The 26,206-nt window shown below is 45.6% G+C and overlaps 1 protein-coding gene and 1 long non-coding RNA gene across 2 annotated transcripts in view; one reads left to right on the forward strand and one right to left on the reverse strand.

The window, feature by feature from the left end:
- LOC114485073 (uncharacterized) overlaps nucleotides 1–26,206 on the forward strand; it is a 75,116-nt gene that overhangs the window by 32,557 nt on the left and 16,353 nt on the right. The window lies entirely within an intron of this gene.
- LOC102980324 (transmembrane protein 59-like) lies at nucleotides 5,317–6,299 on the reverse strand. The gene is given in 2 exon segments (XM_024125525.3): nucleotides 5,317–5,597; nucleotides 5,599–6,299. Coding segments are annotated over 2 exon segments (966 nt in total). The 3' UTR covers nucleotides 5,317–5,332.

Genomic DNA, 26,206 nt, shown 5'->3' on the forward strand with positions numbered 1-26,206 from the left:
GATCCCACGTGCTGCGGAGCGGCTGGGCCCGTGAGCCATGGCCGCTGAGCCTGCGCGTCCGGAGCCTGTGCTCCGCAACGGGGAGAGGCCACAGCAGTGAGAGGCCCACGTACCGCAAAAAAAAAACCAAAACAAAACAAAACAAACAAACAAACAAAAAAGTTGTATTTGAAAACCATTAACATTGTGCCTGGGGAAGAGATGCTCAGCGTGGAAGAATGAATGAGTGAATAAATGGATGAATGAATGGATGAGTGAAAGAATGAATTAAAACAGAAAGGACAGAAGTAATGTTTGCTAGCCATCTGCTTCGAGTTCACTGGCCTTCTTTGAATTCACAGTATCCCCCAGATTGCTGAGCAGTTCTAGGGGAGCCCTCACTCCAACCAGAAATGGGGGGAGAGAGCCAGAAGCTGACACCAAGCTCACGTGAGTGGGAACACTGAAGGTATTTTTTTGAGTGGGCAGAATTTGGTAATTTTTCTTCAGCCAAGTCTTGCTGCTTATGACTCTCCCATGCGCTGTGATTCAGGGGCACTGTGCCTGAATTATCACGTTAAGGCTGGAGAAGATTCTTAAGCAGCATGAGACTGGACTAGGGTTCTCAGCTGGTTCAGAGCCTCCTTTGTACAAGGGCTGTTCAGCCAAGAGTGTGGGGACCTAATGCCTTTGGAATTCAATAGCTGTGACCAGGACACTCCTCAACAAAGTTCCACAGCCAGACAGATACCCTTGGATCTGAAAATTGATTGCTGGGTCAAGAGCTGTGGTGATAATATTGAGAGACCCTGGAAATCTGAAAGGTGTGTCCTGAGGCCCTGATCCCCACCTGGGCCTGCCCTAGGTGGCTGCTGCCCTCTGTCAAGCCTGGCAGGTGGCTGGGGGACCCTGGGTGTGGTGAGGAGACACCATGAGACTCCAGCAGAGGCTAGGTTTGTCTTGACTCTGGTTCCTCTTTTACAGGTGAGGAGACTGGTCTGGATGACCTCTAAAATTTCTTCCACTGCTCACCTTTTAGGATTAAAAAAATTTGAGTGTGTTGGAATTGACCCACCTCCAGGTGGTAGCCTTCTGAGGTTGGGGAGACGGGTAGTGTCAGCAGAAACACAAATTTTCAATGCCTTGGCATCCTGATTCTAATTCCCCATCCTCCTTCTGCATCAGCACGACTTGCCTGTCATCCTGTGGGGGTCAGCAGAAGCCATGGAGAATTGTACATCGATGGCCTGCAGTGACGCCCATGTATCCTTCTAGGTGGCACAGTTGCATGTGTTTGTGCTCAGCTGAGCAGAGAAGCAGGCCTCCAAACGGTCTGGTGCAGTGCTGTTCACAGGAAAACCGTATCTGTGTCTATATACATAGAAAAATACCGGAAGGAATTAATCCAAAATGTTAACAGTGCTTCTCTCTACGTGGTAAAATAATAGGTCACTTAATTTTTTAAAAATTAAAATAACCTGGATGGGAAAAGAACTTGAAAAACAATAGATACATGTATATGCATAACTGAATCACTTTGCTGTACACCTGAAACTAACACAACATTGCTAATCAACTATATTCCAATGTAAAATAAAAATAAAAAAATTTTTTTAATTAAAAAAAATCCCCCACTTTTTTATCTTAAGTATGTACTATTGCAATTTTGGAGTTGGGGGATGAACGGAAGGTGTTCATGGTGGGGGTTTGGGAGCCCCTGCCGCCCTGGGACACCGGGCACAGAGTCTCTCCCACCTTAGCTGGCATAAGGATCATGCAGGGAACTTCTTAAAACTGCAGGTTTCTGGGTCCCTCTTCCAGAGATTATGACTCTGTGGGTCTGAGTTGGGGCCTGGAATCTGCCACTTACACAAACATCCCAGAGACCACCCTTTGAGGAACATTGGTCTGGGGACTCTTGCTTTATTTGGAGCTGGGTTAACAGAAGTGTCGGGAGAGATCTAGCTAGAAGCAGGCAGGTGAGCTGAACATCAGCAGATCAAGCTGAGATTCCAATAAGATTATGTCTCCAGATGGAGGTGGCTCTGGAACAGAGGTCAGGACAGGCCTGCCAAGCTCTCAGAGGAGCAGGCTGTGCCAGCAGCATCTTGCTGTCAAATTCTCTGCCCCATCAGACCTCCTCTGAGGCTGGGAGGGCAGGCTGCATCCTGTGGGGCAAGAGGTTCTCTTTCAATCCTGGCCAAAACGAAAAGTTCTGGTTCTGCTACTTGCCAGTTGTGTGATTGTAGGTGAGTTACAGTTCTCAGCTGAGTTTTGTGTAATGTTAATGATACCACCAACCTCATAGGCATTTCATGGGAGAAGGAAGTGGTCCATAGCAGGAGGTCATGAACATTGGTTGTCTATCCTTTCTTATTCTTTGGCTGCTTGGGAGAAGGGAGCATGAGAGACCTCTTAGCCAAGGGGAAGGACACAGCCCTGCCTACAGCGCTGCAGTCAGATTGTCTGCCTAGGTCATTTTCACAACAGCTCCTTCACTGCAAGGCACAATATTCCTGGAGGATGTTTACTGGCAGGATGATTAAGTAGCTGACCCAGCCTGACCCAGCAACTGCCTTCTGGCCCCATCCTAGCCGGTCTGTCTCTGTGAGTCCTCAGAGCTCCTAGGTAGTCTGAACACTGTCCCCACCATTGTCTGTGTGGCTAGGGGACCCCTTGGATGGTCTCCCTCAGACCACCTCCGTTAGGACTTTGCTTTAAACTCCATGTCCTCTAAGCAGCCAGCTGGCTGTCTTCTCCTAGGCAGTCCTTTATTTTAATCTGAAACTTCCAGCAAGCCAGTTCAGCTCTGCTCCTCTTTGGTATTTTTTAAAAATTTGCCTTTATTTATTTAACCCTGCTTACAACACAACAGACCAGAGCTGCAATATAGTGAATCTTATCCAATGACAAGCATTTAGCAAGACACTTTCCAAATAGAAAGTTATGTTCTTTGATTCCTGCCCCTATTTCAGTCATTCAGCAGATATTTCTTGAGGACACACTGTAGCAACAAGAATTATCATGTATTGGGTGCTATTTATGTGCCCAGGGTGGATAGTCCCTGACTTCCTGGGGATACAGACAGGCAGGTGGTTATTTACAGCATGGTGAGTGGTGCAAGAGGGAAGGAATGGGCTGCCTTGGAGCAAGTAAAGATGGACACTCTTTCCCACCTTCCACCCGCACTCCTCCTGAGCCTAGCTATTGTGTAATACAGCTAATTGCATAATGATCTCTTTTCCAAGTGAAATCTGCTTCTCCTGCAACTCCTAGTTTAGCCATCCTCTTCCATGCCTACCTAAAGCACAGAAGACCTGTGAGGCCCCCATCCAGAGCTGTGGCTTTGAAACACCCAGCCCACGCAGGGCCTGGGATTGGCCTGGCTGCATGGCAGTATCTGCATAGGTGTAGACTGCCATTTTCCTTTTCAATTTAAGCAGAAAAACAGAAGTGCCAGGGAATCATACAGACAGTCCTGTGGTTCCTTTTCCCCCTGTAAGGCAGCAGGCGGCTGTTTATCTGAGAGAAACAGGTTTGCCCAGTGGAAGTTTATTTGGTTTCTTTGGCTGATCCTGGGAACACACCTGCCACTTTGCCACTTCCTGAGAATCAAGCAGTTTCTTAGAAAAGGGACACATTCCTTCAAATATATTATGTGGTTTGGGGGTGAGATATGGTTTCTTGGATTTTTATGATTTAATGTGTCTGCAAAAACATTAAGCCACAGATAAAAATACATTGACTGCCCCTTATGAGAAACTGGACTTTCCTTAGAATTAGGGGGCTGGTCATTTTAGTTTTTATGCTGGGTTTTGCTGTTTTTAAGTTTTCATTTGCTCCTCTTCCTGTTTCTCAGCACTCCTCTTATGCTGTAGACACACCGTGTGTGGGCAGTCATTGATACAGTACACTGCAGTTATCAACCAAAATAATTTGGATTGAACTTTTATAAGAAAAAGGCAAATAGTGAAATTAATTTTCTTAGATCTTATTTTTTAACATCCCACTTTCAGAGCATGCCTTGGGGATGCTCTGAAAGTGGTATATTAAAAAAATAAGATATAAGTTATAAAAAAAAGATATACATTATAAAAAATAAGATGTAATATAAATTATAAAAAATATATAATATAAATATATGAAAAAATATTTAAAATATATATTACATCTACTAGTATACAGATCTTTCTTGACTCACAATGGGCTTTCATCCTGATAAACCCATCATAAGGTGAAAATATTGTAAGCTGAAAATATATTTAATACATCTAACCTACTGGACATCATAGCTTAGCCTAGCCTACCTTAAATGTGCTCAGAACCCTCACATTAGTCTACAGTTGGGCAAAATCATCTAATATATAGTCTACTTTATACTAAAGTGTTGAATATCTCATGTAATTGATTGAATACTGTACCGAAAGTGAAAAATAGAATGGTTGTCTGGGTACAGAATGGTTGTCAGTGTATCGCTTTTTTACCCTTGTGATCGCATGGCTGAGTGGGAGCTCTGGCTGCTGCCACTACCCAGCATCAGGAGAGGAAAGGACAGCATATCGCTAGCTCCGGGAAAAGATCAAAATTCAAAATTTGACGTATGGTTCCTACTGAATGCGTATTGCTTTTGCACCATTGTAAGGTCAAAAAATCATAAGTCGAACGATTGTAAGTCAGGGACCATGTGTATATATTTAATTTGATTTTATTATTTTTTTTGTGAGAGAATCATTTTTGCTTTAATTTGCTCCCTGATCATCATATAGCAATAAATAGACATAGAACATTTTCTAATTATTTTCTGGGTTGGGTAGGGGTGAAAGGGAAGCTCTGGAAAATCAGGAGTATATTAACTCAAATTTCAGCACATAATTATTCAAATAAAATTTTAATGATTTCAGTTCAATACAACTGAAAATGCAGTGTGTTAAAGGGCATTTTCTACTAAATTTCAAATTACAGGTTGTGGGTCATTTCTGAGCAAGAGTGTCATATCCTACTGAGTATTCAACTTATTAACTAAGGTGATTGACGTGGTAAGAGGTGGGGAAGAACAATGATCAGCTCATAGAATTTGGCTAAGAAAGGAAACAAACAAAAACAATGCAAATAATAATTAAAATAGCTATAGATATTAGTAAAATAAAAATACAATCCCAAATATCCATCTCTTAAATTGCTAGCAAAACATTACAGGTAAAGTTACAGCAAATACAGTCTTCACAGATTTGGGTAACTTTATTTGCATTTAATGGTGATTTTTAAGCCCTATAGCCAATGAAATCATTTTAAAAAGCACTATGAGGAATGGAAATTTAGATGTGTATACACTTTTCTTTAAAAAAAAAAAAGCTTAAATTTCTGAATGAGCAAGATTCACTTTTGCAGGTAGAGGCCCTGCTTCTTCATGATCTTCACCTTTAGATCTAACAACCACAAGAGAAGAAGCTGGATATCTGTTTAGCTTTTGTTCACTCGCAAATTCCAAGTCACCGTAGATACTCAGCTTCTCAGAGGGAACATACTGCTCCACAGCTGTAGAAACAGTTGCACAACAAATCCAGAGCAATACCATCATGGAGAGGACAAGAGTCATAGTTAAAATCCACCCGGAGTTAGGAGAGACATCTTAAAAAGCCATCACTTTCTCCATCTTCAAGATAGTTCCTGTGTGCTTGTGAACTTCTCATTTGCAGATAGGACATTTTGCTTAGTGACGGTTCTTTCAAATTTGTAGGCTCCTGCTCCAACTGTGGTGCATACTGGATTTCTGGCTTAGATTGGAATATAACTATTTTTCCATCATCAGCCTGAAGATAAAAAGTCCACGAAGAGGTTAAGAAGCTCTGTGAACAGTCCATCATATCACTCCAGAATGACCTTACCAGAGTTAGAGGCAAGACTAGATGCATTTTTGGCATCAGGAACATGAGTTGTTCTTGTCTCAATTCAGCAAATGGCAGCTGATTCTGGCACCTAAGGTGGCAAACATATTGCTCATCAGATTGGGAATATGTTTCTGTACATGCAGATTCACATTCCAGTTTGGTCCGATTTAAGTCAATTCCATCATCCACAAATTGACAAATTGAAAACAGCCTGCAACCTCTCTGACATGCGTACAACTCCTCTTCCTTGGAGTAGGTGTGCGAGGGGTAGGTCAACTGGCAGGCCCAGTGACAAGATGCCATATCACCCAAGACTGAGTCAAACGCTTCAGCCGAAGTGGTCCCCGAGCCTCCAGTCAGGGCCGTGGTCAGCAGCAGCGACGAGAGCCCCAGTTGGGCCCTGACCCAGAGGCTCCCGTTCGGTGCCGCCATTTTGTTTGTCTCTGTCACAGCAGGTCAGCTTGTTGCTCTATATATTTTATTTATATATATATACACTCATATACACACACACATACATATATATATATATATATATATATACTGGGCTGTGTCTAATTCTTGTGCCTATATCTGAAATACTCTACAATCAGACCAAATTGTTATGGCAAATAGCTAAGAGATAGCCCTGAACGTTATCTATTAATAAAGTACAAGTAGATTTATATTTAGTATACTGTACTTACTAAGACAGGAAAGAGGACCATGAACATTGTGGAACATTTTTCAAATGAGTATTTAGAACTGATTGCACATATATTTACCAGAAAATGTGAGTAATCAGCATACCCTGTTTCCAGAACTTTCTATACTAAGGTTTTCTTATAGGAAGAGACAGTCGAGCATTAGATAAGAATGTGAAATTGGAGAGTCGGATTGGCCCCGGTTCATATCGTGACCACAATCATGACACCTTGACCCAGATACTTGGCCTCTCTCATCGAATTCCTCGTCTTTAAAATGGGTGTTGTGCTGGTATCTGCCTCTCATGGTTCCTGTGAAGATTAAGACAGTGCAGGAAGAGTCCTCAGCACAGTCCCTGACCCATACGAGATGTGCCACCAATGCTTGCTCTCGTGATCACCATCTTCTCCATCATCATCATTGTCATCACCATCTTAATGATTGTCCTCTACCTGTCAGGGCCCTTGCTGCAGCCAGCTCCTTTCTCCAAAGGGACTTGGGTTTGAGGGACTTGCATTGTGTGATGTTGTGATTCAGTGTTTCTAGGAAGTTAGGCTAGGATAACAAGCAAGTTTCTGAGTCTTATATAGAACTTCTAGAAATAGTTAATTGACCTTTTATGTCTTAGATTGTTTATCAGTAAACTTAGATAAATGCTGCTGTGTTAGCACTTGAGAGTGTGACATCTTCTGCTGTCCCAAGCTTCCAACGCCTAATGGTATTGATACCTGATCCAAGATTAGGGAGATTTTGGCTCCTCGGCTTTCCTGTTCGCTTTCGGATCTGAAAGCAGCACCTTGAGAACAAGAAGGCCACACAGAGGTCAGACTCCTGTCATGCTTCCCTTTTCAGATGACTGCCTCATGCCTGGAGACCTTGAAAACTGATCTTGAAATCCAGGGCTGGGTCTGTTCAGTGGTTTTTTAAAAGAATTAAAATAGAATCTTTCAAGGGCAGAAGTCTCCTCTCTTCTTCCTTCTCCTCACCCAGGCAAACCCTGCTCTTCCTGAAGGTGACATGCAAATTTATACAAAGGTAGCTTATCTACAGGGCTTGCGGGGTGTTCATAGAGGGCTTGCGGGGTGTTCATAGAGTTAACGCTGCATTTAAGGGGACACGGAAGTACCTTTGTTGTCATGCCAACAGCGTTCCCTTCCTGGTGAGCAGCACCGCTGAGATGGATGACAAAGGTTCAGATCTCTGCTCTGACAATTATTAATTGGATGACTCTAGGCAAGTTAATTTCATGCAACTTCTTTGGGTCTCACTTTCATTACCTGTAAAATGGGGGTAAGAAATAAGACTGCCTTATAGGGCTGTGGTGAGATTTAGTGGTTAGTATAGGTAAAGCACTTGGAACTCTACCAGGCACATAATCAGGGCTATGTGAGAGTTTGCTATTGTAGTTAATTTTACCTTTCACCTTCACCAAGTAACTACTTGTACTTGGGCTGTGACCTTCCCTAATTTTTCTAAAAGCTGAATAAAAGGCCCAGATGTTCTTCAAATACAAGTCATAGAAAAGGAAATAAAAGTAGAGGTTTCACATGGAGGTGAAGGATTTTATATCCTTGGTCTGAAGGATGTAAAATCTGTCAGATGTACTTTTCCAAGTGGGGGAAACCAGAGTTGTTGGACAGGGAGCAGTGGGCTGAGGAGATCGAGAGAGGGCTGTTTGCTGGAGTCCTGGGAACGAAGGGAGGTTTGCCTGAGAGGCTGTCATCTGGAGACCAGAGTGTTCCTGCTTAATTTAAGGCATGCTGTGAAGGGCTCCAGAATATGTTAAAATGGAATGAGTTTTAATATACTTCAGTTGAGAAACCCGTGGTATTTTCAGGAAGAGAGGAAGAGAAGTTTGTAGGAAGCAAGCAGCCCCAAGGTAACAGGCACGATGGAGGCTTGGGGACTGTGTTTTCTGTGATCCATGGGGAGAAACAAGCCTTGCAGGGCTCAAAGATCTTACTTGAGACCTGCCCCGTCGATGGGAAGGGATGCCTAGGCTTCCTGTGGTGAATGGTGCACTTGTCTAGTTAGGAGAGGCAGCTCTTCATGGAGGGGTAACTGGTGAAGGGGAAGAATCCCCTAGAAAACACATGGAACAGAGCATGCAAGCAAACTGCAATCCCACATTGATCCCAGAGTGCTTTTTCTCCCACTGGGCTGCCCATCCCATGAGGACTTGAGAACACACAGAGGCTGGGCCTTTCTCATCTCTGGATTTCCAGGAATGGCTCAATAAATAGTTAGGGGTCTGTGTTATGGATGAATTACAAATTTGGGACGACCTAGGAAGTAAAACTTTGAAATGGGACTGGCGCAGATACAGGAAGGACTGGACTGGACCTTAGAAGTTCACATCACTTGTGTTCTCTCACAATCTGCCCCCTTGTTACTTGAAGCAGGGTGACTATGAGGTGTTCTCGCTGTCACCTGGCCTTGTTGATGGAATAAAAAAGGTAGGACAGGAAGAAAGGAAGGGAGGAGGGGAGGAAGGAAGGAAGGAAGGAAGGAAGGAAGGAAGGAAGGGAGGGAGGAAGGGAGTCTTTTCTGCATACATTCAGCTTAGACCAGTTCTGCATTCACCTCTGCTTGTTGAATTTGGATCCTGAGATGTGTCTGCGTGTTATGGGTGTGTGTGTGTGTTTATTGCATGTGTTGTTTTCCTTTCCCACCCTCTCCCCATCAATCAGTTTAAATCTTATCACTTGCAAAGGTGGTTGTAAACTAAAACAAAGTGACCAAATATCACAGTTCAGATTCATGCTAATAGAGTGATTGTTCAGAGATAATCTCACTCCTTTTTCTTCTGAAATTGTGTCTTTCCGAGCCTTAGCCGTTTGGTTCCATTGAAACACAGCAGGACCTTGATACCCTTTTGGAGAGAATGAAGCTGAACCCCTGCGGAATAGAATGTCGTTAAAATTGGTAGCTGGGGCCCTGGTTTTCATGTGTTGTAGCGTGAAGTTTTGCAAATTGCTTACTCTGTGGGGGGTAGAGACCTAAATCCTCCACAGTGCTAACTAATTGGTGATGCTTAATTCATATTTGTGGATTGCTAGATGTGCGTTTAATTAAAAGACACACCTAGTTGCATGATTCCACAGAAACTTGCCAGGATTCCCTGGTGTATTTTACAAATGAAATTAGGCTTTGTGGGAGTTGCAGAATTATAGATGTATGTATATTTCTTTTAACCTCAAATGCAAGAATGACATTTCTGAATCCGGTTTCACTTCCTGTCCTTAGTTTATGCTTTCATCTTTTCTCTATGCTATTTATTTGTAAGTATACTCCAGGATTTGTTTAGAATTCAGATAATTTTGTTGACTCTGTAGTCAGAAAATTCATTGATTTGGTTCCCAATTTCTACATAACGAACAACATTAAAAAGACACAAAGACTCTCTTCTATTTTCTCATCTTTTATCTTAGCCTTATTAATATCTATGTAACAATATTATTTAATATGGGTCCCCTTTAACATGAGCTGTTGGCTATATAACCCATATACATTTGTGTATTTGGGAGGTGGGTGTGTGATATTGTTGAGGGTGGGGAAAATGGTTCTGAGCCTCAGAAAGTTGAAATATACCTGGGATAAAGCATGGAATTCAGTGGAATTGACTCAGCAAATCAAATGCTAGAATTCATTCACAAATATGGTTTTTGCATCTTCAAATGGCCTTGGGTTGAAAGGAAATAGAATTCAGTTAAAACTGCTTGAGTCAGGGTGTGAATGGCTGTGAGGAAATATGGTGTCTTTGTCCAAGGCTAAATTCAGAAATATCACAGCTTCAAAAGCCTGTCCTGCTTCAGGAGCAGCCTGCGGGTGACTTGCTCTGTCGGTCACGTGAACACCACCAGGAAGGAATTCCCTCTGTACAGAGTGTGAGGGGTCGGTTCCCCCTGAGGCGTTAACCCCACTCTCTTCTAGGCAGGGGCTTGGGTGTTTAGCAGATCTTGAGGAAGAGAGAATTCTGCCTGGAGACCTACATTAAGGCGTTCTCCTGGGCGAATTATAGTATTATTAACCAAAAAATAAGAAAGAAAAGGAGTGTTTTAGGAGCTTGTGGTGTGTGCACGTGACTCATTAGGACCACAGTGACCTCTCAGTGCCTATGACCTTCCCACTCTGCAGACAAGGAGAGCGGAGCTCAGGGTGTTGAGTGCTCTGGGGGGACAGAGTGGGGCCTCCACCTGGGCTGCAGAGCCTCAGACCTATGGAGTTTTTCTTGTGGTGTTTCTGGGATCCACAGCACCATGCACTTCCATAATGATGCTCATTTCATCAAAATTAGTTAAGAAATAGGAAAGAAATAACATATGTTAGAAGCACATGTTATCAAGGTTGGTGCTTAGCTATCCAGAAAATCTGGTTGGCTGGACTAGGATAGTTTTCCAAGTGCTGAATTTTGGCTTGACATTTAGGGGTGGTCAGATAACATTTGAAGAGAGAATGTTGGGAGATAACATTTTAAGGAGAAAAGAGCCCTGGTGGGGGATTTAGAAGAGCTGGGTTTGGTAATAATGATGATGTTGATGATGGTAGCACTAACATTTGCTGAGCATTTTTGCTCAACAAATTTGCTGTCCAACATTTAGTGAACAGTGCCAAGCACTGTTCTAAGAACTTCACAAGTATTAATTCATTTAATTCTCACAAAAATCCTCTGAAGTAGATCCTATTATTATCCCTATTTTACAGGTAAGGAAATAGAAGCACAGAGAGGTTAAGTAACTTGCTCAGAGTTTTACGGCTACCAAGCAACAGAGTGGGGACTTGAACTCAGACCCTGAGTCTGACTTCAGACTCCATCACCCAGGTCACCTCTCTAGGGCCCAGCACTGTGACCCTTGAAATATTGCTTAATCTGGGATGTCATAGACTCATAAAATCTCAACAATATTTTGGAGAACTGTATAAGGTTGCCGTTTAAAATTTTTGATAACTGTCATTTATTTGTCCAGTCATTTCATGAAAGAAAGGACAACGTTAACAACCCCTCAACAAAGTAAGGACGCAAATCTCAGATGAAAGGATAATCCTTCCCTTTATTGGAACATACACTGACTTGTTCATCTGGCACATGTGCCTGGAGTACCCACTGTGGGTGAGGGAGGGGGTCTGAAAAGCAGACCTAGCTCCCACCCATGTGGAACTCTCATGGATGGGAGCTAGGGAGGGGAGATAGTCATTTTAAAAGTAAATGAAAAATTACATAATCACAGATTTGTTAAGTGCTGGAAGAACGTGAGTACAGCTCAGGGATGGGGAATATCATGTAGGGTGTGCCCTGCTAAGGAAGGCCTCTTCCACGAGAGGAGACAAATGCTGGGCAGAGGAAGCAGCACATGTGAAGTCTCAGTGCAGGGAAGTGCCTGGGGGCAGGAGGAAGGAGAGGAGGCTGCATGGCTGCTCAGGGCCCAGGAGGAGGCTGCAGAGAGCAGTTCGGGTCTGGTGTGCCCTCAGAAGTCAGGAGAAGAGCTTTGATTTTACTGGGGGGCAGTGGAAACCATTGCAAGATTTGCAGGTGCATGACGCGGTTTGATTTACATTTCACGGGATAACTTGGTGTGCTCCTGGGGAGAGCAGGTGAGAAGGGGCCAGGAGGAAAGCTGGGAGCGTGGTCAGGAGGCTCTTGCCGCTGTCCGCGCTAAAGAGGCCGGGGCTGTGATAAGGGTAGACGGGGAGGTGGAGGGGGAAACAGCAGCAGGAATCGATGCCTGTCCCATTCAGGGTGAGAACAAGATATAGCCGTCTCCTAGGGGGAAAATTCAGGAGGGACCATCTACAAAGGCAGGGCTGTGGAGGAACGACAGTGGTGGTGCTGGGCTGATGGGATGGAGCTGTTACTGTGGAGACCTGAGGGGCCAGGAGAGGGGGGAAGTTACTGGAACCCTGAAGGAGAGGGCTGCCTTGAAGGGAGCAGTGACCTTCAGTGGAAGGTCAAGCCAGGCCAGTGTTCTGAATTTCTCCCTCGCAGGCAGAGAGCCGAGGAGTGAATCCACTGACCTCTTTCCGCTCCCTCCACCCTCCTGTGATCTCCTGTGGGGCTGGCCCATTGGCTGCTAACCAGACCACAGAGGTTGCCCATTGATGTGGTCCTTCCAGGTCAGCCTGTGGGCAGAGAGCAGATAGGGAGGGTGGAGGGTAGATCTGGTGGGAAACAGGATGTAGCCAGCACCAAGACGATTCCCAGACCTGTGTCTGAGCAGCGAGGTGGAGGGAGGCCCCCCTTCTCCTCTGTGGCGGAGAGACTGGGAGAGGGAAAGGAAGCTGGGGAGGAGAGTCAAGGTGTCCTGTTCCCGTGGACTGAATCCCTTGAGGGCTCTGAGTTTTCCTCTGTAAAAGCAGCCGCTGGACTGAATGACCTGGGAAGTCCTTCCAACTGTCTTCCTAGAGGACCCTATGGGGGGCTCACTGAGCGTTTCTCATCTCTACGAGTCACCCAGAATCCAGCCCTCCTCGCCCCCTGCCTGGTGAGGGTGGCGATGGAGAGTCTGGGCCTGGCTTTCTGCCAGAGCAGAAGAGCATTTGGCGGTGGCCCTGCTGGGGAAGCCTCATCTGTGCTGTGCGTGGCCGGCATCTTTGTGGCCCTCCCGAGGAAGAGAAGGACTTTCGTCTTTACAGATTATGTGCTAGCTGGCCAAGCCTAACTCGGGCAGAATTCTCTGAATGAGAGGAAATCAGTGGGTCACCTTCAGCCTTTATTTTGCTTTCCAGACAAACAGCCCAAGGGAAGTCCCAGCAAGTAAATGTGGGGTCTCTTCCCTCACTTGGCTCCACTTTATTTTAATTTTATTTTAAAATTTTTATTGAAATATAGTTGATTTACAATGTTGTGTTAGTTTCAGGTGTACAGCAAAGTGCTTCAGTTATACATATATATAAATATATATATTCTTTTTTTTACATTCTCTTCCCTTATAGGTTATTACAAGATATTGAGTATTATTTGCCTGTGCTATACAGTAGGTCCTTGTTGGTTATCTATTTTATATATAGTAGTGTGTATATTTTAATCCCAAACTCCTAATTTATCCTTCTTCTCCCCCTCCTTTGGTAACCGTAAGTTTGTTTTCTATGTCTGTGAGTCTGTTTCTGTTTTGTAAATAAATTCATTTGTGTCCTTTTTTAGATTCCACATATAAGTGATATCATATGATATTTGTCTTTCTCTGTCTGACTTACTTCACTTAGTGTGATAATCTCTAGGTCCATCCATGTTGCTGCAAATGGCATTATTTTATCCTTTTTTATGGCTGTGCAGTATTCCATTGTATATGTATCTATATACACCACATCTTCTTTGTCCATTCCTCTGTCGATGGATACTTAGGTTGCTTCCATGTCTTGGCTATCATGAATGGTGCTGCAATGAACATTGGGGGTGCGTGTATCTTTTCAAATTATGGTTTTCTCCAGATATATTTGGCTCCCCTTTTAAAAACTCAGTGAATAAGATGAAAACTGCAGATAGGCACTTCTGTGATCTGCTCGTTTCAGTGATAAGGGAATTTTAATGCACCTTTACTGCATTTCTGGTCACTTTCTAAGGCAAGAAAGAATGGTTTCAGTGAAGCCGGGAGAGTCTGCTGTTCAGGTGGTTGTTACAAGCTCAGGAGGTGGCCATCTCGTGGCAGCAGCTGTTTTTGGAGCAGAATTGGGGCAGGAGTAGGAGGAGGGAAGGGGGGATGGGAAAGGGGTTCCTGATCCCAGCACGAGGCCAGGGTGAGACCTCAGGGCCAGCAGCTCTGAGAAGCTTCTTTGCATTCTGAGGGCTCCTCGCTCCCCTTGGACCTGCAGTTTGATCTCTTTCATCCCTGAGCTTCCTGACTCGTCAAGCTTCAAAGCTCTGAGATTCCCTGCCTTCGAGGAATTACAACCCACCCCCCTTGTCCTTTTCTCCTCCTTCTTCCTTACTGAAGGTGATGAGAATTCTGGAAGGATTTTAAGGGGAGTTTATTATCTCTCAGAAAACAAAATAAAGCCTATGTGAAAAATATAAGTCAGTGAACATATTGAAAACCTACATTCATCAAAATTCAGTTTGGTGTCTTGGGAAGTTATCTTGTATAAAAGAATGAACGCCTCTGAAATAATAAGAATAGGCATGTGGTTGTTAACATATAGGATTTTGTAGTTCAGCTGCTGTTTATGTAACATGACATTAAATGAGCCATTTCCTGGCCTAGCTGGGCACAGTGGTTGCTGGGATCCCCTGTGTTCTGAAGACACGTGCTAGGTTGTGGGCAGGCCTGGCTGACGGGTGGCCCACACTGGTTCCCATCAGGCAGAGGGAAGTACTGGAGCCCCCACTGTGAGCTTTGCCTGGCCCCTCTCAAGGGGGAGAAAGGGGGGATACCCCCTTCATAAGCCTTCCACCAATGAGGGGCTCCATGGCCTGATGCTGCCACAGCAGTGGAGCAGGGTGGAAGCTCCTGGGTGAGCTGGGTCCACGTCCCCTGGGTCTGATGGTCCTTCCAAGTCCTGACTCTCCTAGAAGAGCAAGGAGAGTCTGCCGGCGACAGGCCAGTCGAAACTGCCCCTGAAGACAGAGTGAGGAGAGGAAGGAAACTGAGGAGGGACAACACGTCCACTGAAGGTGGGACAAAGGTGGCCATTTTCCTGGGGTGAAGTGGGCACGGAGGGGAGGTGGCCAGTAGAGCTGTCCTGAGAGGACCCTGCCAGCTCCCTGAGCAAAGCAGCTGAATGTGCTTTTGGATGCTCTTTTTGGCATTCCCTACTCTGGTTTCCTCTTTTATTTTTAAAATCTCTCTAATAAGTGCTTTAAGAGTGAACCTATTGATGATTTCTATTACTCAGGATAAGTTTGACCTTTTCCTATGAAGTTAAACATCTACAGCATATGACCCAGCAATTTTCCACCTAGGTATTTATCCAGGAGAAATTTGTGTTGGCGGAAAGACTGGTACATGGATGTTCATAAGAGCTTTATTCATAATAATCCAAAACTGGAAGTAACGCAAACCCAAACACCCATCAACTAGGGAATTTATAAGCAACTTGCTGCGCACTCATATGCAGGACTCCAACTCAGTAATAAAGGAATAAACTGTGGATACATGCAAGGACAGGCATGAGTCTTCTAAGTATTTTTCTGGAAAAGCTGCCAAAAAAAGTGTATATTGTATAATTCCACTTATATGAAATCCTAGAACAGTCAAAACTAATCTATGGGGGGAAACAACTGGAACAGTGGTTGCCCTGGTGAAGGGTGGGTGAAGGAAGTAGGACCAGGGGTTCACCAGTAAAGGGTACAAGGGAACTTTCTGGGATTATGGAAATGCCTGTATCTTGACTGGGGGGAATGGTTACCTGGGTATACGTGTTTGTCAAAACAAAAACCAAAAACCAACTGCTTACTTGAAATGTATCCATTTTATTATATGTAGGTTATACCTCAGTAAAGTTGATTTTTATAAAAGAACCTAATAACTGTAACAAGTTTTCTTTAAGAAAGTTACTTAGTACATAGGGATTTGCCTGTTGATGGCTTGGGCTCATTGATTTGCCAGGGTTTTGCTTTATTAGCACTTGAGGATTTTGAGCTTGTTGATTTTGAGCCCCTCCTATCTGTTCTCAATAGTTCCTCCTATCAATTCATTGAAGGCATTCTGAAATCACTGATAAGACTGTTATTTTATTGCTTGAGTTGTCAAATAATGCCCTGATTCCAGAACAATATTTCACAGAGATAGTGAAATCGTTCCACTGAAATCTGGTTGTTTCAGCAGGTGAGCCTGATGCTGGCCTCTGTGGAAGGGTATTCATCATCGGATTCATTATCAAGGGGATTCTGCATCCACTTTTCCATTGTCCACTTAATGTGTGAGGAGCTCAGAGATAATTTTGTACAGTTAGTTTCAGTTTCATCAAACAGCTCTTCCCGGCTTCCCTGGTGGCGCAGTGGTTGCGCGTCCGCCTGCCGATGCAGGGGAACCGGGTTCGCGCCCCGGTCTGGGAGGATCCCACATGCCGCGGAGCGGCTGGGCCCGTGAGCCATGGCCGCTGGGCCTGCGCGTCCGGAGCCTGTGCTCCGCAACGGGAGAGGCCGCAGCAGAGGGAGGCCCGCATACCACAAAAAAACAAAACAAAACAAAACAAAAAAACAGCTCTTCCTTACCACTGCATTTTATTCTCCTGGGAATAAATGTGTGTGTGTGTGTGTGTGTGTGTGTGTGTGTGTGTGTGTGTGTGTGTGTGTGTGTGTGTGTGTGTGTACACAGCCACATATACATATATGGGGAACAGTAAGATGTATAGACTTTGGAAGGTATGCACTTTTCTCAGCCTTAAATAGTATTCATTATAAGTTAATCCAGAGAACATTTTCTAAGCTTTAAACACATGCTTGTTGTTGTGCTGGGCACTGTGGGATGTACCAAAAAAAATCTTAGACTCTAGGTCTAGAAACACCTTGAGGGGTCATTTGGTCTGGCTCTTATTTTAGATGCGTGTGGCATCCTTACCATTTCAACTGTTATGGACTGAATCATGCGCTCCCCCCAAATTCATATGTTGAAGCCCTAACCCTGGTGTGACTGTATTTGGAGATGGGGTCTCGAAAGAGGCAATTAAGGTTAAATGAGGTTATGGGAGAAAGGGGACTAATCTAATAGGATTGGTGTTCTTAAGAAAAAGGGACAGCAGGGCTGCAGTGCACAGAGGAAAGGCTATGTGAGGACATTTTAAGAAGGTGGCTGCCTAGCCAAGGAGAGAGGCTGCAGGAGAAATCAGACCTGCCTGCACCTTGATCTTGGACTTCCAGCTTCCAGAACTGTGAGAAAATAAACGTCTGTTGTTTAAGCCACCCAGTCCATGATATTTTGTTATGATAGCCTCAGCTGACTATAACTGCAACTGAGGCTGGGAAGTTGAAGTAGATAGACCGTCACTTGCCTCTGAGTTACTTAATTTCAGTAATAGGGAATCTTGGAGATTTGTTCTGTTTGTGGACTTACTGAAAGCATATCCAACTCCTTGATTTAACCTACCTTTGTTCTCATTCTTCCAGAATATAAAAATAACTAACTTATTGTGACTACTTAGCATGTGCTAGGCCTTGTCCTAAGCAGTTCATATGTACTAACTCATTTCATTATTAATGCAGTCATCTGAAGATAATATTCTTATTATTTCCAATTTCCAATTTGGAAACTGGAAGACAGAGAGGTTAAGTAGCTTACCCAGAGTCACACAGCTAGTCAGTGGTGGGGTCCAGACACCTATCCCAGGCAGTCTGGCTCTTTCCACCTTCCCCTTAACTACTCCTCTTCACTACCTCTGCCTATCCCGGGAGAACACCTACAGGCCTATCCTCTAGTCTCTCCCACGGGGCTGCCCCTCAGGGAAAGTAACTTTCTGCCTACTGCTGTACATCTTATTGTTTTCCTTTATTCAGAAATGTATGCATAAATTAATAAATCTCCTTCATTAAATTTAAAAGTCCCATTGATTACGACATCAGTTATAACTGTGTAAGGCAGACAGCAGGATGCATTTTGGAATTTGGGCATAGGAAGGGGGCTTTTGAATGCTTTGATACATTCATTTATACATTCATGTGATGACTAGTTATAGAATGCCTACTCTGTTCCAGGCACTGTGTCAGGTGCCGGGGATGAAATGACAGAGGAATCAGATACAGTCTCTGTCCTTAGGGAGCTGACAGTCTAGGGAAGGGGAGGTGAAGTAAATTGGAGTATTGTGAATGTAATTATTTAATTGTAAAGTTGAAAGTAGAGAGTGATAAGGAGACTCTGAGCCATAGTAGGTGTTCAATAATCATTTGTTGAATGAATGAGGCAACGAATGAGTGAATGACCCGACCTAGTGTAGGGAGGCTTCTTTGAAGAAGGGACATTTTGGCGAAGGTCTGAGGTGTAGGTAGGGCCAGTGGGGCGGGGAGTGGTCATCAGGACTGCAGCGTCTCCCTCCTTGGAGGAGCAGGGACACTGCTTTTGGACAGCAAGCACCTCTGGTCCTGGACTCGGGACTCACATCTTGAGCAAACCTTTGTCTTACAGTCACCCACACTCATGTTTTCCTTCTTTTCAAATCTGTTTAGATGTTGTTTGGGCTGTCTCCTCATTATTTGTCCTCTAAATGTCTTACCTAAAAGGTTTGTTCCTTAATAATTCACATTTTCATAATGTCTGAGGCCAATTGTTTTTTTCTCCAGAAGGAGAACACATTTTCAACTTCATGGTGACGGCTAATGGGAGAAGCACTTGTACGGTATAAAAATTTACTTTATCGGTAGGATTATTGAGAACATGTGCTCCATAAAGAAAAACCCTTGTGCGTGGAAAGAACAGTCCCTTCTGGAGAAGCATTCAGGTTGAAGGTGGCTTTTGTACTTTGGTGTCACATCTCAGATGTGGCCGCACCAGGTTCTGCTGCGTCCCTGGTGGGTCCTAGTCTTGGTGTGGTTTCTGTTCATCTCTCGGTGAAAGGAAGGCTGTCACCTGTTTGCATCTGTTAGGGTTGATCAGCAAGCAAGGCAGGTGAATTGTCTTAGCCTTTGACCCCTTGCTTGTGACACTCAGATTTCCCAATGTTGCAGGGTGACCCCCTTAAGAATGTCATCTTAATATGAGCATTCTTCCAGGAGACCCCTGTCCCAAAGTTCCCAACAAGCAGACTGATGGGAGAGCCAACACTTGCTTTCCTTCTACTGACATATGCAGTGTGTAATGTCTGAAACATGAACAGGAGAGAGGCAGGATGACAGGAAAAACATACACCAACAGGAACCATTGGTTGGAGTCCCAGCCTTGCCACGGAGCAAGTCCTCTGACCTCAGGCGAGTCACTGCCGTTCTGAATTTTAGCTTCCTCCTTTACAAAAGGGGAGAAATGATTGTGTATTGGGTAATTATGGTGCACAATCATTATGCTGGGAGCTGTCTGATTTTGTTTGCTAATTATTCCCTTAAGCTTACGACAACCTTATAAAATAAGTATTAGTACCTCTATGTAACAGATGAGAAAGCTGAGGCCTAGAGCACTTGGTGCCACATCCAGAATCAGACCACTTGTAAAGGCCACTCTAGGATCTGAAATCTGACCTGCCATCAAAGCCCGTGCTCCCCTTCCTCCCTCTGGGCCTGCAGGGTGGTTGAGGTGAGTGAGAAAAAGAACCATGAGCCGGTGTGTTCTAAACCGTGATGCAATCGTGTATTGTTTTTTTCCCGTGGATAGTTGATTAGTTCGGCTGAGATCTGGGTTTGTTGCTGCTTTAGGATTGAATATAAACAGTTTGAAACTGCTGGCTCCAGGGGTGGATCTGTTTTCATTGTTTTGTCCTGAGGGGGCTTCAGAGCATGATGTTTATTTGCATAAAGGTATCCAAGTGCGAATTGGGTACACAGTGTCATGGCAATGCAGCCACCTCTCTCCCGTCAGCAGGGGACCCTGTCCCTGTGCATTCTACAGCTATTTGGGCATCTTTGGAGCCCCTACTCTGTGGTGGGCACTTTGCTCTGGGGTAAAACGCTGAAGAAGTTAAACCTCTCGCTGAGGGAGCTTATATTCTAGTGAGAAAAACAAAAAACAAGACCAAAGGGGGACAAAAACATGAAAAATTACAGGACCTGTTGGTGATCAGTGCTAAGAAGAAAAAAGAAAGCTGGGTAAGGAAGGAGGCCAGCATGGCTAGAGTTGGCATGTGCCAGGAGAAGGAGGTGGGAGGTGAGGCCAGGCACATGGCCGTGCAGACCCAGGGGACTTAGTGGGCCTGTGGAAGGACCCCGATGTTGGGTTTGCTTTTGTTGTTCAGAGTCATTGACTTACTCTGCATGAGCTGGGAAGCCTCCGGGGCCTTTGAGCAAGGGAGGTGAGACCTCACAGTGCAGGATGAGGTTGTCTGGGCTTTCAGCATCTCAGGTTAAGCACAAGGAAGACAGAACAGCTCACGATCTGTATCCGTACCACGTGCCTTCTCAGTGAAACATGTGCTGCAGAGAGGCCACCCTGGGCCTGAGCACAGACGCCAAGTGCAGCTGGAGCAGTGTCGGGGGCAGTCCTTGGGCTAGAGGGCGGGTCTGGAGGCATCAGGGCAGGGAGGGAAGGTGGCGAGGGGCTGCTGGGTGGGGACCAGTAAAAAATGTTGCAGCTTCTTCCTGTCAGCCAGGGGTCTGCAAACTGCAGTCTGCCTGCGAGCTAAATCCGCCTGCTGCCTGTTTTTGTCCAGCCCCTCAAGCTAAGAATGGTTGTTGTTTAAAAAACAAAAAACGACTCTCAAGGAATAGAGTATGCAACAGAAATGGTATATGACCCTGCAAAGCCTAAAATATTTCCTATCGGTCCTTTATAGGAAAAGCTTGTTGTAGGCAGATGATGGGGCCAAGACAAGGATGCCCCATCCATCCCACTTCATGCCGCTCTTAGGAAGATTGTGCCCGAGAACGGTGGGCGGGCATCTGGTCCAGGAATGCCCGATACAGAACTGCGTGCTCCCTGGAGTCTCTGCTGAGCACCCCTCTCTAAGAGGGAATGTCCTCAATAGCCATTTAAAGACTGAATGATCGGAAAGACCCGCCCTGGCTCTCCCTCCGTCAAGGCGGCTGTGGGAACCTGGGGGGAAGATAGAGTAATAGAAGCTCTGCAGGTGACAGTTTTGCCCGTTGTGTTTGAAATACTCAGAGGTTGCCCATTCTGTCATGGGTCTCCTGGCATTGATCACACTTGAGACAGAGTCTGTGTTTAAGGCAGGACGTGTATGGTGAGTTGGGACTTTTAGAGACTTGTCCCACTCTTCAGGTGACCTCTGAACAAACTTTAGCACATCAGGAACTCTCCGTGCTGCTGACTGTCCGGTGTGGTTCGTTAGTCCGGGGAAGAGACGAGGCTCCTGCCCCTCTGAGGGCCTGATGGGCCAGCTGTGTTCCCTGGAAAACTACCTAGCACACCAAAAGTCAGTCAAGGTCAGGGAGAAACTGATCCAAGGGAAGGCCGATTTGGAGAAGAAAAGGTAGCAGGGGAGGGGGAAAGAAAGGTAGAAGTAGGGGACAGGGGTTATCTTGTTGAACCTACTTGACCTTCTACCGCAGCCTGGTTCTGGGTCCAGACCCAGTAAATCGCACAAGGAGCAGCCAAGTTCACTGTGAATCCTTGGCCAGTAGCCTGCCATTGAGAGCCAGCTGCACTTCCGAGGCCAGGAGGTAGGCCAGGCAGAGGCTGGCCTGGGGCGGACCCTGGGCTGCAGATCAGCCTGACCTCTTTGGCTTCCAGCTCTGGCTGAAGAAGGGAGGATCTTCTTTACCTACTACTACCAATGCAGTGGCAGCAGTGGTTTCTACCACGACCCCTGGTCCCGGGGGCTGGTCGGACAACCAACCTCTGAAGAGCAGCGGCCTGGGACTTCTCCCCACCCCCAGATATTTTCATCCCCCATCTTCCCAGTCCACAGCCCACAGACCGAGGGCATCTGCACCCCACACTTTGAGATCTGCCGGTTTAAGTGGGACTGAAGGTTCCTAGAAAGTCAGCCTTGGATCTTCCTCTGGTGGCAAACTTCGACTCAGCTGGGTCCCTGTCTGTTCATGGACAGCAGGGCTGAGACGCCAGCTGTGGTCACAGTAGTGGGGAGGGAAGGCACAGAGGGGCTCAGATTTTGACCATTTTTTCTACCACAAAACCTTTGTTAGTTGACTTAGCAGCTCCTTCAGACCTGTTTGTGAGCTCAAAGCTCCATGTTCTGTTTTATTCCCCCCAAATCCTGAAACTACCTGTGATGGTCAAATGTTGTCAATGTTGGTAGCAGCCATAGCTGAAGTCGCTGCCCCTGTTCATCCTCCTCCTTCTTGCCATAGCTGTAACTTTTAATTTTTAAGACTTTTTTCTTCTAGCAAATGTAAGGTCCTACCAACTACTTAAGCTTGATTTTACCCCTACCTAATGATTCATAGAATTCAAATCTAGAGTTTCCTGGTCATGTCTTACTCTGCTTTGAAATCATTCCCGTCTCTCCAGAGTACAATCCAGGAAATTTCTCCAGATCATCTCTCACAGGGAACACAGCACCCAGAGTTGCCCTACTTTAAAGACAATTGGAAGAGACAGAGGTAACGCCAAGAGCAGTGACCGTCCCTGAAGTTCGGGGTGTGGCAACTCCCCAGAGCATCCTCTGAGGGCAGGGGCCTGATGACAGGTGCTGGTTGCACGTCTGTGAAGCTCAGGATTCCGGGGTCCAGCCCCAGCTTCCCCTACCACTACCGCCTAAGGAGACGTGGCCAGAGGGCGTTTGGCAGGAGGGCTGCCAGGCGGGTCTAGCTCATTGGTGGTGCCCTTGGTAGCACCAGATCTCCTCTCCGTCCCTGTCCTTCCTACCCCCTTTGCCGCTAATCTTTGTTTAGCTCCAGATGCTGTTATGGCTCTGACTAAAAGCTGGCATCAAGGAGGATGTGAGCCAGGGCTTTAATTTCCCTGGATACCAAGGAGAAAGAGGATTAAAAAAAATAGATCCAAGTATTTAAATTGAAAAGATACTTGAGTGAACCCCTAGTAGGGTCAAGTCCAGTGATGGGAAAGTTTGTGCACCTATGACAAGTCCCTTCCCTTCTGCTGTCTAACTGCCCTGGCTCAAGAGCTGGCAGCAAGCACAGTACTCTCATTAAGCTCTGCAAGACTTCTCTGGGAACCCAGATTAAGTAGCTCTGTGAAGGGAATCTACTTATCAAAATACTGATGAATGGGCTGGGTCAAGGGTGAGTCAGAGGCAGCCAGGGCTGAAGCATAAACCCCTTGGATTAGAGTGAGTTGCTTTATCTTTACGCCTGTTTTAGCTGCTAAAACAATTTGCAATCTAGATCTGATGCTCCTTTGATAGTCTTTCTTATGCAGAGTTTTTCCAGGGGTCAGCTACCACTCAGCTATGTCCCAGGGTAGCTGCTCTCAAGACATTTCTGTAAATTCCTTTCCATCCTGACAGAAGCCGTTGCTCCATTTTGTATATCCAAAGGTTCTCCCTGTGTCTCAAAGCCCCTCTGAGAAGAGAATCAGGTGAGCCAGGTTGTCACCTGGATATGCTTCAGTGTCTGCTTATGTTAGATCTGGTCCCTTTGTCCAAAGGTCACCCATTTGTGGAGCAAGCAGATGCACTTCAGTGTGATAGGACCAGCCTGAGGTTAGCCAGAGGCTGCTTTGTTGTTCTGTTCTTTGCGGGGCTTTAGAAATGGTGAGAAGTTATACCACTTTTCTGGATCTTCATTATCTTATCCATAAGAAGGGGGATGGGGGCGATGGCTGGCTGGTTCTCACATCCTCTAAGTCTCTGCAACCATCCAGCTCTCTCTGCACACTGCCTGCACCCAAGTGTGAATCCTTTCTCTCCTCCCCTCCTCCCCTACTGGGAAGAGCCCTGCTCCAGCTACCTGGACATCACAAACCCAGAGGGAGTTTGGAAGGAAGGGGAGAGAACTGTGTGCCCCAATCTTGAGGCCACTGGAGAATCTCAAGAGGAAGAGGTTAGATAGCCTGTAGGAGCAGGTGACTCACTGCAAAGGGAGTGATTGTTGGCCTTTTTCCTTGATGTGGAGGATGCCATCTTCTCCTCTCTCCAAATTTGGTTCCAGGATGGATGATTTGGGGGGAATTTTCTGCAGGCAGCGAATCTCATTCAGAAATTCTTCTTAGCTTCCATTGATGATCATGGCTTCTTAATCTGGATGTACTGCCCGTTTCCTGCAACAACCAGCTCTTACAATTGTAAATTTTACAGCCATGTGACGCTTAGAGGCTGGCTTCTTAGTTTCAGTTTGACAGATGGGGAACTTTGGACCACAAAAGGTTAAATGACTCATCCAAGGTCACACAATCAATTAATTGGAAGAGCCAGATTTACTGGGATCTAAGGAACCTACAGTGAAATGCACAGATCAGTTTCGAGGAATTCACGCACCTGTGTAACCCACACCCTCAGCAGCGAACCAGAATTAGAATCATTCCCTGTTTTTGTTTTTGTTTTTCTTGTTTTTTTTCGGTATGCGGGCCTCTCATTGTTGTGGCCTCTCCCGTTGCGGAGCGCAGGCTCCGGACGTGCAGGCTCAGCGGCCATGGCTCACGGGCCTAGCCGCTCTGCGGCATGTGGGATCTTCCCGGACCTGGGCACGAACCCGTGTCCCCTGCATCAGCAGGCGGATTCTCAGCCACTGCGCCACCAGGGAAGCCCTAGAATCGTTCTCTGGGCCACAACTGCAAGATTATTGAAAGCACGGAGCCTAATGGGAATTCAGCTTCCCTTTAGGAAGACCTCCCTCTCCCTGCTTGTCCCCATTCCCTGAAGTGGCATGTGGCATCATCCCCTTGCCTTTCTGATTTTGTCCCATTCCCAGGACCTGTATTATTCTCTGAGCTGGAGTTCCGATTTCTACCTGGTTTAGGCAGAGTTGTCTAGGAAACTAGAAATAACGACAGTTGCCAGGCTATGCAGATCGGGTGATCCTCGGCTCCTTCAGAACAACGTCATACCAGCCTTCTCTGCTTTTTCTACTACGCTCACCTGCCCTCAGGTCACTGGAATCATCCCCAGGTGGCCCAGGTTGCTTTCAGCTCCCTAGCCACAGCGGATCTGACCCTCCAGCTTAATTTACAAGGAGGTGGTGGCCGGTAGCTCTAGATGCTGGGTGACATGGGGACGGATGATTCTGTGTCTGGAAATGTGTGTGACAAGTGGAGGAGGAAAGCCTGTGAAACTAAGCTTCTGTTTGACTCATCTTTGTTTTCCAGGAACTGGAGGAGGTGTGCATTTCAGACTGTTCACGTCCATTCCACCTTAAGCATTGCCCTTTTTTTTTTTTTTTTTTTGCATTCATTGTTTCCTTCCCTCTCACTGTCATTCGGAGTAACTGCAGCTGTGAGCACTGCACTTGGGGTTACCTCTCTGAAAGGGAACTGCTTATCTCCCATCTGTATCTGTGGAGTGAGAAAACTTGTCTACGTCAGCAGAGCTGGGTAATCATAAGACCCCTGGTCCCTAAGGATCTTTATCTGATTCCCTTGAGTGACTCCCCAAACTCAAGTCTCCTGACTTTGCCTCAATGCTCCTTTCACAACAAGCTGCCGGTCTTTGTTGAAATCTGTGGTCCTCTGTCCTGTTGAATCTGTAGTTCATCTTGTAGACTGCCCACATTTCTAAAGAAGTAGGAGACAAGCTTGGAGGGAATGGGAAATGTGGAGCATTACACAGTAATGTGATGGAGAAAACCGCATATGTTGGGACTGTAGCAGCAGTTTGGGGGGCAGAGGAGGAGGTTGTGGTGCTGGTGGCAGGGGAGGAGGGAGAGCAGAGAAGAGGGGGTAAAGGAAGAAGTGACTCAGTACTCACACAAACTGAGCTGAAGGCATGTGCATACGTGTGAAAATAATTAAGTCCTACGGTTTGTCATCAGGAGAGAGGATTAGAAATCTGGATTTCTGAGTTTTCTAGGTCCTGTTCTCTGCAGCTGATTTCCACCTCTGGTCTGAGAAACTGTCAGGGGAGGATCAAGGGCAGGGGAGGCAGAAGGGGTGTGCAGAATCCACTCTAACTGGTTATTTGTTTTGACAGACAGCTGTTTCATTGATGCTGGATAAAACTTCAGTTACATATATATATATATATATATATTTTTTTTTTTTTTTTTTTTTTTT

This window comes from Physeter macrocephalus, chromosome 3, assembly GCF_002837175.3.
Source record: "Physeter macrocephalus isolate SW-GA chromosome 3, ASM283717v5, whole genome shotgun sequence".
NCBI lineage: Eukaryota > Metazoa > Chordata > Mammalia > Artiodactyla > Physeteridae > Physeter > Physeter macrocephalus.